Source organism: Thermobia domestica, chromosome 11, assembly GCF_964235325.1.
Source record: "Thermobia domestica chromosome 11, izTheDome1.hap1.1, whole genome shotgun sequence".
Lineage (NCBI taxonomy): Eukaryota > Metazoa > Arthropoda > Insecta > Zygentoma > Lepismatidae > Thermobia > Thermobia domestica.
Genome location: NC_137464.1, coordinates 124486738 through 124505379, shown reverse-complemented (window position 1 = coordinate 124505379; position 18642 = coordinate 124486738). Strand labels below are relative to the sequence as shown.

The window sequence follows — 18642 nt, the reverse complement described above, 5'->3', positions numbered from 1 at the left end:
AGAGGGGGTGTAAGAGGGGTGTAAGAAATTCCCTGCCTTTAGGAACAGAATTTTCGAGAACAGTGAAATATGGATTCCCTTATTTTTATTTAAGAATTTATAAACCGAATTTCACGACTTTTTCAAGTTAAGTGAATCCTCACAATGGACACTTTCTCAATAATAATCATCATCATCTGCAAACATTGACATCATGGGCAGCAGAAGCAGGTGTAGAAGGTAAAATTGTGGGGGGACAACCAGAACCCAGGCTATGATAGGTATATCATGAGTTTACTAGAAACTTTCATAAATAATAGCTTCGATTAGCTTTCTCGCTCAAGAAACGGGGGGAGGGGAGGCTAGGCCTCCCGACACAGGCCTAGATCCGCCACTGATGGGTAGGTTATATTCCGCAGCTGAGAAGGTTCCATGGTTGGCGGTCTTCAGCTAACCTCTTCGTCTCCACGTATGATTTTTCTGTTTCGATATCATTCGTCAACTGCAACTTCCTTCACCCTTTCTCTTTCTCCATGTCGTTGACATCGGACAACAAGAATCGTAGTTTGGATTAGTGCAATTTTCTGTGTGTACGTAATAACTGGAAAAGTTTTCTGCATTGAATTGTCACTTCTGATGAAAAAGTGATTTGCAGTAACAATCGTAAACGGTCAAGACAATGGTTTGATCGTGATCGACATCATCACAGAACGGTTTCCTAAACCATACTTCCATGTATAGAAGGTGTTATTGCTGGTATGGTGCTCTATGGCAGGAGTGATCCATTATGTCATTCGGTATTATGCCATTATGCCATTATGTCATTCTTTCGTATTTTAAACCTATCAGGAAATACCTATAGTCGATAAGTTCAGACCTTATTAGAGAAATCTATTTGTCTTTGATTTTGGGTAAAGTTCACATAACAATATACAAATTCCAACAAATTAATTGCATTGTAATGATATTTGAAGTTATATATGTATTATTCAATTCTGTTGCAATTTAAACTTTGAGTTGTCCCCCGCAAGCTATCTGACCACGCCACTGGTCGAATTTTGTTGATTCAAATGATCAGTTACTCAAGGTGATGGAAAACGGATTTCTTTACCTCTCACAAACAATTTCTGAGAAAGAGGCCTGAAGGTTGTCTCTTCATATGTTACATCTCGTTGGTACCCGCCCCCCCCCCCCCATTGCTCCTTTGTATTCGTATATATGCTCTTGGGGTCATATTGAGAAACAGTTTTGCATATGATTAGCGTCGTATTAAGAATTAAGCTAACGCGTAATTATAATTTTCGGGCTTGGGTTTGCAGGACTCTGAAGTGGACAGCGGTGTTTGCTGTTTATTATTATGACAAGTACGGTAACGATATTTACAATAGAGTATTAACGATTTTGACCTACATTTTACAATGAACTGAATGCTCAGGCGGAATAATTAGTGAAAAATAAAACATGTCATTGTTAGCACACACTAGTTCTTCGACTTAACTAATGTCTGATTTATTTTCCCTTACTGTCAGTTTGGTATCAATAATGAGGGAGCAGCATCAGATTTTAAAAATTCTTTTTGCTGCAAACCTAGAAGCTGATTTTTTAATTCCCTCTGTTAATCTTCTTGTAAAATGTAAGTAGAATACACTTGAGCACCATTCACATTAAAAGTGTCCTCTCGCTCACAGTGAGAAATCCATATTCGTCGAAGTTCTATATTTCTAGAAAATCAATGCTACATTATTTCATCTGTCTTATTTATTCTATTATTACAATGAGCTAAAACACAATTAAGATTGTTTCTGCCCATGTTTGGAACAGTATACCAACTAGTGTAATTGTTTAAGTAGTTTTCTACTTGTTATTCTCTTGAACGATATCTTCGTTTTACATCACCAACCGCAAAGTACCCTTACTGGGGAAAAACAAAAGCAGTAAGGCTGGTTCGAGAGACCCCTAATTTCATATCAGTGTTGCCTGATCCAGATCAAAAAGTAGCGATGTTTGCTCTAAAACAAGTAGCGGATTTGAACTATTTGTTGCCCACCCCAAACATAACAATAAATTATTTTACTGTTATACATTTTCTAATCATATAGCCTATATCGATTTAATAGAACCACTTAGAGTTGGAAATACGTTAGATGTCTAGGTCGGCAACGGTCAGAAGGCGACCGCAATTCAGACTTTTGGCGGTGTTTTGTTAGGGAAAACTACATACTACATCACGAGCAGTAAAACTACAGTGTGGAATGAACTGGGTAGCCAGTGATAGTATATAACGGACGACCTTTCTGGAGACATGTTTGCTTAAGTCAGTTTTGTAGGTTTTAAATACACTTTACAGCGTTTATAGTTTGATTTTTCTCTTAATTCATCACCTCTTTAATTCATTCACTAAATTCTTTATATGGGAGCCATGGATTTTGGAAGGTTTTGTTGTAGCTCCTTACTCATTATATTAACATGGATAATACAGTAACACAATTAAATTTGCATTGTTCACATTTACACAGCTCCGTACAATTATCATAGGCGGCGCCACAGTTGGTGCAGTGGGTGCAGTTGCACCCACGTTAACTTCGATTTTCAGATTTCCTACAATAATCCTTTCTATTTTGTATATTTCTTGTTTCCTATGTTTGGATATATTTGAGTGACTTCTTAAGTCTCTCATAAGTTACTTGCGATCATACCGTGTTTTTCTATTTTTTTTTTTTTTAAAATAAAACTTATGATTATTTTTGAGATCTTAAGGCTCAATACTGCAGAGCGTTCTGGCAAATGTTAGGATATGTTGTCCCATCTTAGCCTGCATCCACATTACCAAAATCCTGGCGCCGCCTATGACAATTATCAGGCCTAGACATTCCTAGAGACATCAACACGGTCAATGATACTAAAACAGCATAAACTCAATGAAAGTATAGTGTTGTCAGATCTGGAGATTAAAAAGTACTAAAACAATAATTAAACTAGTATCGAATACGATGGTTCATTGTGAATAGAATATTCAGCAAACAAAAGTTATGTTGTATTATATAAAACTAATAATTTGTGATTTTATGTATGCAAATAGAAAGTAGCGTATCCTTAAGAGTTATAGCCTGCAGTTAATTAAAAGCAGCCCGAAAGTAGCGTCTCGCCCAATTTGAAATTTTGGTAGCGAGGGAACTTAAAAAATCGGCCAATCTGCTACTTGTAGCCTACCCTGGCAACACTGTTTCATACGACGACTGATTGCTGACAACTGTTATCCCAACGCCCGTGCTCATTCAATACAACACAGAGCCATCTATTGATCAGAGTGTAAAGTACTGGTGTTTGGCTTCTTTTCGCAGTCTGCATATTTCGTTCACATTTGCATATTGTTAAAAATTACTGGGTTGCCATGACGTATTTTCAGGGTATAACATAATGACAAACTTATAAATACATGCATTAATACATATGTATATCACAATATTGCTTGGGTTTTCTTTCATGATTCCTATCAACAAAATATCCATTATAGATATTCTTTCAGTTGCATATAACACATTTTTAATACAGCCTTCGGCTGTTGAAATATTACTGGTTTGCCGTGATTTACTCCCAATCCTCATATACCATTTTGAGGACGCTGAATCCAATGGGATTATTTTTAGACACATTTGTCCATGGCATCATAAGAAAAGTTACCTCAGAGTTGAGCTCTTTCAAAGCTTCTTTATTTAAATAACATGGTCAGAGAATATTTTTCTTGAGACTTTCACCAAACTCAATCGATTTTCATGTACATAATACGACATATATTTTCTTTGAGCAGTGGCGTAATAATGGTCTTTGGCGCCCCTAGACAAAATCCGAAGTGGCGCCCCCCTCATCCATCGAATAGGCTCTATGCATAACCATCTATAACTTATGCGTACGCGCAGAAACAGATATAAACCCAAAATTATCAGTGGGTAGTGATGAGCAAATGCAAGACCAAGGCTAAGACCCAGGTAGTCTTGGTCTTGTTCTTGCACATCCAGTCTTGGTCTTGGTCTTGGTTTTGGTCTTGCTTGCAAGAGTCTTGCAAGTGTTCCTTTTAAGAAATCTTATACTTTTCATAGGTAAATTTTACTCTGGATATAAGGGATAATAGATTCTAGATTCTACAATGCGCTTATAGTTACGGAAATACAATGTATGTTTCTAAACATAATACAGTTTACCTTCGTGTTAGTATGATGATAGTGTATAACGTAGGTGATGACTTTTTATTTTCAATGGGTACCTACGCTTCACTACTTATATGAAAAATCACAACGTTTCATAATCTTATATATATATAAACGGATCCAATACTCCACTGGTTCACAAACTGGGGAGACTACCCCTGAGACGCATGAGAGAAAACGAAGACGGCACAGATTACTCAAATATGCAAAATTGTTTTTACACTCTAAAGGCGTCAGATGTTTTCCTTTTCAACCACGATTAGCTAATCTTTGTACTGAACAAACTTCTAATTAAATATTGAGATTTTGTTTTACTGATTCTAATATGTACTCTAAGGGGCCGAAACGTAGATATGGAGAAAAAAGGAGAAAATTAGCTGGGTTGAACGGAAAACGAATGAGAAAGTGTTAGAGATACTAGCAATATGGGAGAAAAGAAGAATTTTAGATGTAATTAAGAGGAGGAAGAGGAACTGATTGGGACATTGGCGGAACTGTATTATGAGGGATATGCTAGAGCAGTGGTGTCCAATTGTAGTGAGTCTCAGGGCCATCACCGCCTTTACTAGTAAGGTGGAGGGCCGCAGCTAATAATAATAATAATAATAATAATAATAATAATAATAATAATAATAATAATAATAATAATAATAATAATAATAATAATAATATACTACAAAAGAAAAGAATAAAAAATTATTTGAAATATTACATAGGCCTATCTATTCAATGTGACAAATGAGGGTGACTCGTAGCGTTAACAAGGACTGGGATATCTACATCCATTCCTGTTGTTGCGAGTCGAAGGAGATGTAGAGAAGAATACTCTACAAGACAGCTTCTGAAGCGATTCTTCACAATCTTGATGCTGTAAAATGCACTTTCACAGAAACAAATGCTACCAAACATTGACATTGTTTTCCGACCAAACTCACAAAAGTAACAGAAACATGTTGCGACGGATGCCCGCGCCTTTCTGTTGTACAGAAGCTCTAAATGAATGCCTTATTTCGAAAGAAGAATGGAAACAGTAAAAGAATGAATATATGAAAATAGTATCAGTAATAACAATCGTAAATCGCGAGAGCTCTGTGGGCCGCAGTAAATGGTTTGGCGGGCCGCCATTTGGACAGCACTGTGCTAGAGCGTATAGTGCAAGGAAAGAGAGGGACGGGGCAAAGGAGAGTGTACTTGGAGAAAGATATTAAAACTGAAACTTGCTACGTGAAGATAAGAGGAGACTAGCTGAAGACCACCGTACATCGAATCTTCTTCAGTTGCAGCAAGTGACCTGCCAATAATGGAAGAATAGTTATGATAACGATTATGATGGTGATATGATTAGCAATATTAGCCAAAAAAAGAGACAGAGAAACTAAAATAATAATGATTATAATGAAACCTTTTAATATTTTAGAATAATTTGAGTAAAAACTGAAAACGACTCAACTGTCTATGTCTTTTTTGTAACCTCAATTTATATAAGTACTTTTGACCTATATTAGAAATACAAAATAACGGCATCAAATTCCAAGTTGTTTGAAATAACTGTACAAAATCATTCTCACTTGTGAATATGAATTATTTATTGCTGTATGTCATATCGCTCAATTCTCAATGTGCCGTATACCTAAGGAGGCTAAAAGTTATATTGATAAACAATTATTCAACGTATAAGCATCTGCCCATGAAATCAAACTTGCGGTCACATTTTCTTGTCAATGTCATGAAAATGTTATTTCAATATTAATTTTATGAGCACACATTAAAAATTTCCAACGTATGCCTGAGCCTCGGAGACTCTTTTGCCATATTTATACCAGGGAGAGCCGACAAACTTTACCAGCTCGAAGATCTAAGATTTAAGTTTACTCCAGATAAAATACACCTGTAGAATAGTGTCTAATTTCTGGATAAGTATTCATCATGGTTTAAAAACGTAGGAATATATCCTAATCCAGCACCAATGACACACTTCTTTGTGTGCAACAAGCTTTAATTAGAATGACACCTGTGTGACTTGAGAACGAAAAACATGAAATGAAATCTTTAAGTTTTACGTCCCACGATTATGCCGGTTAGACTAAAGGAGACGGTGATGATGAGAAATGGATGAAATAGTATAATGAATAAAGCGCGAGGAAATGGGAGAATCCCGAGAAAACCCACGCACACAGTGCTTTTCCATCACAAAGTTCATTTAGCGTGGCTTGAAAATGAGTAATAACTATAGAAAACGCGAACAACCGATTCAGAATATGACATTCTGTAGCTATGTACTACAGAGCCAGATCGACTCACACAGATTGCATAAACTACTGGAACCCATTCACTCCAGCGGCATTCTTACTGAAGCCAAGAAATTCAAGTGAAATATATAATGATTTTTTCTCTTTCCTTTTCACATTCTATAAAAAAATTCAAGTTGTACCAGTACTTGTGCAAGACTCTTGGGCAAGAGTCTCGGTCTTGGTCTTGGTCTTGCAGGTATAGTCGTGGTCTTGGTCTTGGTCTTGCAGGTATGGTTGGTCTTGGTCTTTGTCTTGCACCCCTTGATCTTGGTCTTGTTCTTGAATTGGGATTTCTAGTCTTGGTCTTGCAGTTATGGTCGTGGTCTTGGTCTTTCACCCCTTGGTTTGGTCTTGGTCTTGGTCTTGCATGCAAGACTCTTGCACAAACTGCAAGACCAAGACTCTTGCGCTCATCACTATCAGTGGGAGGGTATTGACCGTTTTACTTTTTATATCATTGTAGTATATCTTTTAGAAGTAAATTGGACAGTGTGCTCTGTTCATTAAAAATATGCTAATGTAAAATTCGGACTTATTTGTAGTGGTAGTGTAAATTAACAGTAATGTATCAACCAATATTACCAAAAGGATTTCAAATGAATATATATAGAGTATTTTATGATTTTACATAATTATAAAATAAATTATACACCTTGGAAAACCACTTATAAGCATTTTTCTATTTTCAGTTTTTTAATCGACAAATTGTATGGAAAATAAAAAGTGTTTCTTTCTCATTTTTGCTTCTGCAAATTCTTTTATCAAATCAGAGATGGCCAATTCATGAACTGTTTCTCGCTCAATACTCAGCATGGCCACACACCAAAGGCATTCTTGGGCCATACTGTTTTTGAGATATGCCTTGATAAATTTTAACTTATAGAATGATCGCTCACCAGTTGCAACTGTAACAGGAAGAGTTACATATAAACAAGAGTTACATATAAACATATAAACAATCACCAGATTTGGAAATCCTGAGCTGAATTCAAATTCGATAATAAAATGAATCTTTTCGTGGGTTGAAAGATTTGAAAGTCTGTCTTGAAAAGTTTCTCTAAAAGTCAACTCTTTTCGTGGAAAGTCACTGAATAAATTGTCTGCATACAGAAGCGCAGCCATAAGCCTGCTAGATGGCCTCTTCTTTAGGAGTGGTTCGGAACATTGACGGGCATAAGAACGAAAATCTTTCACAAAGTTCTCTCATTCCCTCGAAGCGTATCCTTATGTTTACTATTACGAAGTCGAATTCTTTGTTATCGCCAATATATATATCTGTTTTGATATCGTCAATAGCCTAATTCTGTTTCTATATAGTCTAATTAATCCCTCTCTCTCTTTCCTGCCACCATACCCTCTAGCACATCCCTCATGATATAGTTCCTTCTTAACCAATATCCCAACCAGTTTTTCTTTCTCTTCTTAATAATATTTTTCTCCTTCCATTTCTAACACCCTCTCATTCGCTTTCCTCTTGACACAGCTATTTCTCTCCATTCTTCTCCACGCACATACCGGTATTTCGAAAGCCTTCAATTGTTTCTCATCATTCTTGCACAATGTCCATGATTCTGCCTTATAAATACAGTAAAATACAGTACACGAAACAATTTATGAGTCTTTTTCAACTCTATTCAAGGTCCCACAAAATAGTATTTTCTTCATCTTAAAGGCTTCTTTCGCCATTTCTATCCTTGCTTTTATTTCACGTATCATATCATCACTAATAATACTACTCAGATATCGAAAACTAGTCATTTGTTCTTTTCTTCCGCTCCTACTTCTATATTTGACACCGATCGCTTCGTTTCAATCACCATGGATTTTGTCTTTCTAACATTTATTTTCATCCCATATTCTTCAGAAACCTTTCTCAAGTTTTCTACATCTTATTAATTTTCTTTTTAGATTCTGCAACAACTATATTAACCCCAAACCGTATACACCTCATCATTTCATCTTCTACCGAAATTCCATCTTCATTAGGTAGACTCGTTCTCGCTATCTCTTCTATATAGCTATTAAATAATGTCGGCGAAATACATAATCTCTGTTGAACTCACCTTCCAATTACACTGTCCGCCTACTGTGCATGCACCAGCGAATTTCCATGAAAGATCATGAATAATTCTGATAATTTATATAGTATTTATGGACGAATACGTAATAGAACCTATATGAATAACATATATCGTTCCTCAAAGTAACGAATACGGTAAACATAAAAACATCAATAGACATATTACATCAGGGTGAAATAGGCATAAATTTCAGACACTTCAAAACAGATTTCATTCGTTCTTACCGCTGGTCTAGTGGCTAGCACGTGTGCTTTTGGGGTACGGTGTCCACGGTTCGATTCCCGGTGTGGGAATTTTAATTGACCTAAATGTTTTTGTATTCGTGTTCCTGTCGTTCAAGCTTAAAGGAAATGATTGTAAAACGTGTATAACCGAGTAGAAAATAAAGACAACTTACTCAGATACGTTCAGTGAATCAGTTAACTTAAAGACAAGGAACAAAGTGTCTAAGGCATTTGTAAATTAAAAGGAACTCTTAAAGGTTAGTTCCAGTCTCACCAAAGTAACATTTTTCTTTTACCTGTTCTCAAAGTTTCTCTTTGTATTTCTATCGGATTCGAATAAATGCAACTTCGAATAGAGACCACGTTGAATTCATTTATTGAGTAAGCCTGAAATTCTTATAAGATATGGCTACGATTTTATTATTATTATTATTATTATTATTATTATTATTATTATTATTATTATTATTAGTTAAAGTACGAAGTTTGAAATCAGGTGATGCAGTATTTACGTAAACTAAATGATAATTTATTTGATAATATTCACTAGCCCACTATACATTTGCGAGGTTTTGCTTTCGGAAATGAAGTGTATACGACATTGAATAGTAAAAATATTACATTAAAAATATGTTATTAAAAATATTGATTAAGTATTTGGAGTTAAACATGCTTTCCAGTAAGAATTATATATAGAGAGGATTTACTTTAAAGTGCGATGCAAACGAATATTCTGGTTTTAATCCGATTAGAAACCGATAACTTACACAATACTATTTACTTCATTAGTTCAATAAACCTTTATGCTTATCGTATTATAATTATCTTTAAAATTATGATTTTGTGATTTCAAAACGTAGAAGGAGAAATAAATATAATATTCTACCTAGGTATTTGTTAAGGAAACCTTTGAAACAGTGATGATTTCAGGGCATGACTTATGGGAGAATTTGAGAACCTGTCGACATAAATTCGTGGCCATATCTTCGATCATGCTCAAAGTGGACTAATAATGTTCTATCAATTTCCTCTCATTCATATATTGACCATTACCCGGGGAGAACCTTCTGAAATCATCAATGCTTATAATTAGTTTTTCATTATAAATCAAAGAATAATAATGAAAAATTGAACATACTTAATATTTTGTTTTCAGTTTTGGATTTTAGATTTGCAATTCATATAATGTTCCCTTCTAATCGAATTTGAGAGAAAAGTAGTTGGCAAAGATTTATTCAAAGAAATGTTTTCAGTCTTCTGATGAAAATAGGAACACATTTTTAAGGAAAAAACCAAAAACAAAACGAATACTTCCTAGAGGGTCTGAACACATAAACTTATGATTGAAAGACTATTGACCCAAACCGCTCGACCAGTTCGTACGTCTTCACTGAGCTTCTTCAGACTTCTGTGTAAAGTAGTTTCCTGCTCCACACTTTCTTTTTTTGTTTATGTCGATACCACTATAAGTTTGTGGTGAATATTTGGGCGTTACAGGTCTTGCAATGCATAAAGGTCTTTTTCGTATAAACTCCATTCAATTTTACGTCCTAATAACTTATATGCAACAGGTTGAATCTTGAAATGATTGGGGTTGGAGTGATCGTAAATGTTTTCATAGTTAGGAGCCTGGATATGCAAACCCGCTTAACGTGGGGATTTACTATGTAACGTACACTGGTAACGTTACATTCTATATTTTCTTATTTTTGCATAGTATTTGACTTTCCTTTATTTCAGGTTGTGTTAGGTTATACTTTATTCCTAAAAGTACTAAGTTGTGTTTATTTTGTTGTTATCCGTGATTCGTTCATTAATGTTATTATTTTATACTGATGCCATACGTGGCCTACGTAATTTTGATCTGCACCATAGCCTGGGTATGTGTATTTTCTACCTGCGCGGTAGGCTATGTGATTATCTCTAGAAACTAGTTAGGCATCGACTTAAATTAATTCAGTATTAATACGTAACAAATGTTTTATGTTCGGTAAATATTATTGACCCGCGTATAATTTGTCTGTAGACTTTATCTGTAGACCTCGTTAGTGGAGAGAAACCTTATTAACTGATTATTACATTGAAGATAAAATTTAACATTGCTACTCATTGCAATAAACCCACATTTTAATATGTATGATTCTTTTTAATAACAACTGCATATTCACGTAAAAAAAATTTTCTATTATATGGAAATGTATATTTGTATTCGTATGTATGTATATTTTTAGGCCTACCTTAAATGAAGTTACATGAGAGAGAAGCTCTACTCCCTGCACTGAATTGCATAATTCAATTCTCTTTATAGTTTTCATTTGTTTACATTACAACAAGTATTACGCTGCGCTTTTGTTTGAGAAGAGTACAAAGAAGCGTCACATGGCGGGAGTAAGCGAGAATAATACATAAATTTGATATACGTTGCAGACTTTAGTTTAGGATTTATATATATAGATAATAGTAATATCGCAAATCTTTAACTTTGAGCGAGGAAAGATGTTTACTTTTATTATTATTCGTGATGTAAATTATCATGTAGAATGTGCGAATAGACAAGCCGTGTGCAAAAAGAAGAGAAGAATTCAGCCATTTTAAGAGAGAAAAATGTGACGACGTGGAGCTTTTATCTTTAGAAATTTATTATGCGAAATTGCACGATTTTAGCCAACCTGTGAAAATTCGGTATTCTAGGACTAACCTGAAGTGCGTTTAGATAAATGGATAAGTTCCACTTCTAAATTATATTCAACCTCATGTGGATATTAGTCGTCACTTTTGAATGTTCGCCTTGTATGAATGAAACTGGATTGGCGAACCTGTATTGTAGAGAGCAGCATCATGACCCGACCGGCAATCACCCCTTAGAGAGGAGTGGAGTTTGGTGGTGTCAGGAGATTGCTAACGACGTTTAACTTTGTGAAAATCAGGTAACCCGAATTTTCTTTAAATTTTTAGAAACAGTCAGGAACTTGCAACTATTAAAAACCAAGATGGCGACTTCCATGCTACCATCATCATAATAATTTTTACCGAAGTAACTGTGTTTTAGTATCTGTTTTATGTGTTAATAATGGTGAATACAACAATGTCGAGTTAATGTGTGTGCGGCTTCACACATCTTAAACATTCCGCAATTGTCTCTCCACTAATGTAGTCTCTCAGAATTCTCTAGAAACATGATAGCGATCACGAATAATTTCTGTTGCTATGGTAACTATGTATAACGCCAAATGTTAGGTTTCTTATTATTTAAATAGTCTGAACCGTAGAGTTAAGCAAAGAAAATATAGAAATAAAATCCAAGTACGGAACTTAAGCATAATTTTTGTTTTATATTCTATTAATATCAGGTTGATGACATCTAATGACGGAATAATCACCTCACTTGAGCTTGTTGCACTTACTTATATAGGATAGACTGATCTGCTATGTTAAATTGATTTTTTTTCTTGGCACTTCAGTTAGTTCGAGACTTTGTTTTGTAATTCTCCCAACAAGAGATATGTGTTACAGATTAACTTTAAGGCGCTGTCTGGCAGATTTTTTTTTTTTTTTTTTTTTTTGTAGTGCATGCATGTTCATTTGTATATAGTTCATGTTTCCATTATTTCATCATTTTCGAGTTTTGTGGCTGAGTTGAGAAATTCAACATTATGGCCATATAGAGTGATGCCTCATATCTGAAACTACTTCCTTCTATATGAGGTTGAGAAGGAATATAAAGGGTGGAACACAACAGAGGATAAATAATCGCTCATATAAACCCACATTTTGGTAAAGACAGCTTAATTGTTAATTGCATTTTCATGAGGAGTCAGGAAATAAAAATCTTGTTGAAGAAGGAATATTACAATGTACCATACTTAATTTTTATATACATTGTGCCATAGATCAGTCTGGAATAGCGTCAAAGTTCGTTTTATGTGATACTATAATGAGGTACTTATGAAAACAAACAACATGAACCTGTATAATTTTATTTCATTGTCAAAGGAATACAGATTTTTTTTTCGAAAATCGTATAAATATGCTGTTGAGTATGATATTTTTTTTCCTTCTTCCTCAATCAGATGACATTTGATGTAAGCTATATTGTTAATAATGTCAAAAAATGTTTCTTTGTATGATGTTACCTGAAAATAACAAACGAGATCGCTGATATAAATTGGAACTATCTAATTTAGCCTTATAAACAAATTAAATCAAATATTATGGTAGTCTAGCGTAAGTAATCAAGTAATTTTTTTTATAAATTCTTACGAGCGGATACTGTCTTAGTAAAGACTCTGAAAGACGAGTCAGAATGCGTTGAATATAGTTTTCTAAACAAAACCGTAGTAAAAAAAAAAAAAAAATGAATATATCAGTTAGAAAAACATTGAACTTAAGTAGCATCCAGGATTTGCCTGGTATGTTTTCATTTTTTTTATGACGTGAAAAGTAACCGTTACAAAATTGGCTTAAATTCAGCCAGGATTCTATTTACTTCAATGTTAAGACATAATGAATAAAAACGAGCGTTACAAAATTGGCCATACCATCCAGAATTTTGATTGGTTTTCTGCGGAAGAACGGTTTTAGGGGGGAAAAAGCCCTCATTCAAAAGTTTTAAACTTGAGGCCCGAAAGGCTAGAAGAAATGAATCAAAGCGAATGAAATTGTACAGAGATATTGTAGACATAAAATGAGGGAATACGGGTTTCGTATTTTCCTGAAAAAAAAAAAAAAAAAGGTTTGGGTGGGACACAGACTCCTACAAAACTTTGATCGTGAAATATCAAAAGTGATAATAACAGTATGTCAGAAGTGCTTAAAGGACATGAAGAATTGGAACGACACATTGTGTAGTGACAATACGCAAAAAATAAACGAATACTAGTTTATTTTCTACGGAGAAACGGTTTTAATGGACAAAATCCCCCACCCAAAATTTTGAAATTTGAGGCCTAAAAGGCAAGAAGAAGTGCACAGAATTGAATGAAACTGTGCACAGAATTGAATGAAACTGTGCACATTATTGAATGAAACTGTGCACAGATATTGTAGACGTAAATTGAGGTAATTGGGTTTCGTATTTTCCTGAAAAAAGGCGGTTGCGTATATCACCGACCTTTTAACCGTTGATTACGGAACGTCAAAAGTGCAAATAACTATACGTCAGAAGTTCTTAAAGAGTATGGAGAATTGCAACGAAACTTCGTATAGGGACAATTCGCAAAACAATAAACGAAACGTGTTTCAATTGGTGCGGAAAAACAGTGTTGGGGCCTAAGCCTCCTTCGAAAAAAAGTAAATATTACCGTAATAGCGCAGGAAGTAGTAGACCAAAGCAATTGAAATTGTGGGTAGATATTTTAGAGACCCTATGTAAAATAAGGCCTTTCGTGTTTCTCAAGTGTCCCTATCCGTATTGCTTCAAATTTGGCACATCAACAGCAAACAGGAAATTAATCGACACATGTTTTAGTTTATGCGGAAAAACATTGTAAGGGTTAAAGGTGCCTCCTGAAATGCTATAAAATACACTATACTGTTTGTGCTTGTTGTTGATCTGCCAAATTAGAAAGAAATCGGATGGAGACACTTGTGAAACACGAATAAAATAAATGAAAAGGTCGGTTGCAAGTAAAGAGCAAAATGTCTTAACAAATAAGTTATTACACAATTTTGTATATGCTTAAATTCATGTTTTAAACTGTTCAAAATGTTTAAAACAAGTTTTTTTCGTGTGTGTGTTTTAAAACATGTTTTAAACACTTTGAACATCTTTTTTAATGTTTTAAACACATGTTTTGTTCTCTCTCTCTCTCTCTCTCTCTTCTTTTAAATCTGTATTTTTTCCAACCCTGCTGGGATCAGTCATCGTTACATCAGCTGAATGTTTTAATACGTATTTTCTCTTAGATTTGTGATTGCAATAGTTGGTAACTTGTGTTTTATTTATTTATTTTTGTATATCCTTTTTCAAGATACAGAAAATTGAATTCTAGGATATTAACATCAGGTAAACAAAGGAATTTCTCCGTGACAAGACGTAAAAATTCTGGTTGATCCCATCCAAACTGGGACAGTTGGGAATCCAACGTGTGGTTTTAAGATATGTGATAGAAGTTTGATGTTATAAAATCTAATCTATGATTGGATAATAAAAGACGCGCAATATTTGACTAATATTAGTTATAATTTAGTTGGTAAATGTTTTATTATTTCTAAAATAATGTAAAGTATTTAATATGTTACGTAAGAAATATGTTCACCTGATTCTATTGATTTAGTCAGAAATATATTATTCAAAGACTATCTTTCAACACGTATTGGGGAGATTAAATCAATGAAAAGGATACTCTAAGTATTAAGCTGTGAACGAGTTTGAACATCCTAGTTGAAATAATATGATCCTATAGCTATTAGTAAAAATTCAATATTGTTACTTGAAACTTGTTAATTGATTAAATCTTTTCTACTGATAATAGTATGGCTGATATAAAAATATTTTCTGTGTTGTTTCTTTTCAGACCCTGAACCGAATCAAATTCCCACTTCATCCCCGCGTTCAAAACTGGAGCTGGAGAAGAAATTGGGGAACGAATCCAAAGCCTTCAACGAAAGCGACAATAAGCGGAGAGGATGATTCATCTGCATTTACTTTTTCTTCTATTACAACAACATTTAGATATAACTTCTTTTTGATTCTTATCAATATCTTGATTATAATTCAAGAGCATAATATCGCTTCAGAAACTAGAATGGACAATCATTTTCATTCATTATTAATTAAAAATAAACAAATTCTCATTTAAGATTGTTTTCTCACTTGCTGGGCACTTTTCACTGTTCATTTTCTATAGAAATAGGTGTATTTTTTATTAAAAGTACATAAAATACTATTATTACGACACGATTTCATTGGCTTTCCCTAATGAACAATCTTCAGAAGTAATAGGCCTATATTGTAAAACAAAATTTGCAAGTTTCTAAAGTGGCGCATATTCTACAGGAAAAAAAAAAAAAAAAAAAACGGGACAGAGTGAAATTTTAAAGGATAAGGTAAGCAAGCTTCATTCCGAAACCACTACTAGACGCCACAAAATACATCATATTAAGTTGTGTACTTCAAAGTGAACGAACGTAGCTACGGTAGTTATAATAAACAGATCAATTTACGAACTTGGAAAATCAAATTAACATCATATTGGATTGGTAAAGGCTGATTTTATTGGCTCAGATTACAGAGATTATTCAAGCAACTCAGATACTTTATTATGAAGTTAAGGGGAAAAACATGCCAATAAAAATTTATATTTAACCTTCATAATTTCAAAAGTTAAAAATCACTCAAGTATCTTTTTGTAAGTTTCTGCACAAAGCCAAGCAATATTTTCCATGGTACGTATATACAAGCTTTGCTTTAGTAGATTTAAATCCAAATTAAACTACTCGCTGACCAAAATAATACCTTTATTGTAAAAATTATGAACCTTTAACAGTTTCGTCAACTATCCACTTGGTTTCTTCAGACACTATCAAAATGTACTAATAAACAAAAGGAAAAGAAGTTAATAGAGTTGAAAGAGATAGAGGAATATTGTAGAGAGATAGAAAAAATGAGTAAAAGAAACAGGGGAAAAAAGAGAAAGTTGTGAGAAAAAGAGAGAAAATTTGTACGTTCCGTTTAAATAAATGGAAAAATAAACACTGTTTTTACATTATAGGAGTTACTTGCAATATCTGAACATGAATCTTTTAATCATTGAAAGGAGCTCCAGGTAGAGATTTTAAATATGAGGTATGTCAGACATGACCAAGAGTGAACTTGAACCCTTTCTGTACTGGGTGCCATGTGTGAACGTAGGAGGTAGGCTGGGGACTGTTGATATCTTCAGTGGATGGCGATTTATTGTTGTCCAATGCAGTTCCAATAGGAGCTTGTATCGGAAATACTGAAGACATGATACTTGGTGCAAAGGTTGTTTCTGGGAGTACTAAAGGATTGAATACAGGGCTGGCCTTAAGCCGATTGGACCGATTGCTCCCAATCGGGCCCCGCGCCTAAGGGGGCCCCGCGCTAGTGCCGTCTACTCTACTGTCCAGTCTAATCTACTCTCCGGTGCCGTTGTAACAGTATATTAGTCCTCAGAGAAACAAAGTGTGTCCTGGTCCTTATGACTAAATTTTGGTCTTAATACATGTAATTAACACATGCCATTCTGCTCGCGGGGCCCCCCGCTAAGTGGCTATGGTACAGTTAAGATGGCTTTACTACTCACGGTTGTCAAGTACATATAACAACATATTGCAATACAGATACATCCATAGACTTCACAAGGGAGGGTATTACTTCTCCCTAACAAGTAGGGATCTAAAGAAATGATTTGTATTAAGTTTCTGAGTATAAGCAAATATTTTCTGAATTTAATGCTGCACTAGTTTTTTTTTTTAAACATTTACAACTTTTCTTTGTAAAAATAAGTATTATGTCAAGGGAGTATTCTGCACATCCCTAACACTCGCCAAAATTTCCTTACACACACCCCTGGGCGTAAAAATACTGTTTTCTTTGAGTTTGTGTAAAAATGTATATCATTATTCTGGGTGCACACCCTCTTTTATTTTGAACACTAAGTAGGCTAAAAGTTGCTGGCACTCTTACTAATTATGTCATGTGATACTACCATGAATGCAGAGACGGTATCAAATAAATCAGCCTCAGTGCGACTTCTTTACACATCCTTTCTCTTATTATAGCTATATTAAAAATACACAACCAGAGGATAAAATTTGCTCTCTCCTGCGAAAAATCTCGTGGATGTATTTTTTTTAAAATCAAGACAAGAAAACCGAATGTATACTAGTACGTATTGAATAGGTGGCTACTTATGAAGGTTTGTCTTCTAACTCGAATAATCCAATGGAAAGTACATAATCCATCTTCCAACAATTCCTTAAGGTTTGTGATTGTCTCATCACCATTTCATTTTGTCTGCAGTCGATAAAGATTTCAGACTGATTATACCTTTCATAAGTAGCTCCCTAGGATGTTCTCACTAGCGTACATTAAGTTTTCCTGACTTAATTTCTTTTCAAAAAGATACAGCTGTTAAGAAATTTTTAAACCAACGAATTCATATCAATGTGCATTTCATTATGTCTTACAAATATAAAATTATGGAAACATAGGCTTCACCTTTGTACTTCTCGTAAAATTCTAGCCCAATTTGATATTACTTGATCTCCTTCCTATTTAAAAAAAGTCAAACGAGATAGAAGATGGCCGACTTCAAGATGGCGGCGATGATGAGCATACCCTCAAATAGATGTTTTCTTCCTCCCAGTGTTGGTTAATGTGTTTTTGTTTTTCATTCCTTTACACGTTTTACAAATAAAATGAAATTTTCAAACTTGAAACACATTATTGTTTATTCTGATCAATCGCGTTTTTGGGTACTGCTGCCGTCTTTATGGACGGAAACACTTTAAATTTTACTTACACTCGTTTCTTGAAATTCCACACTTCTCTGCCAAGTTTGATCAGATTTATTATTTATTTATTAGATTTATTTGTTATAGAAGGAAACTATGAAATACTGGTACAAAACCTTCTTGAAAAATTGCGAGTGTGAAATGTGTATTTTAAAATTCATTCACTGTCTCCATTTCCATTTGAATTATTTCTCTGAAAAATTAGCTGCTATAAGCAATGAACAGGGTTAACGTTTTCACCAGAACATTTTGAAGATGGAGAAACGTTATACAGGGAACTGGATATAACCATTAGACCAGCAGGGAGAGCGCAATATATATAAATTTAACCAAGAAAGTTCTGTCGCTTTTTCACCCACCACCTTCGAACATCGATATGTCA

The 18642-nt window shown here is 34.4% G+C and overlaps 1 protein-coding gene across 1 annotated transcript in view; it reads left to right on the top strand.

The window, feature by feature from the left end:
* Positions 1–15852, top strand: part of LOC145664420 (uncharacterized) — a 50580-nt gene extending 34728 nt beyond the window's left edge. The window contains exon 2 of the mRNA XM_081731103.1: positions 15296–15852. Within this exon, the coding sequence (XP_081587229.1) occupies positions 15296–15411 (116 nt within the window). The 3' untranslated portion in view covers positions 15412–15852. The remainder of the gene's footprint in view (positions 1–15295) is intronic.
* The last annotated feature ends 2790 nt before the right edge of the window (positions 15853–18642 follow it).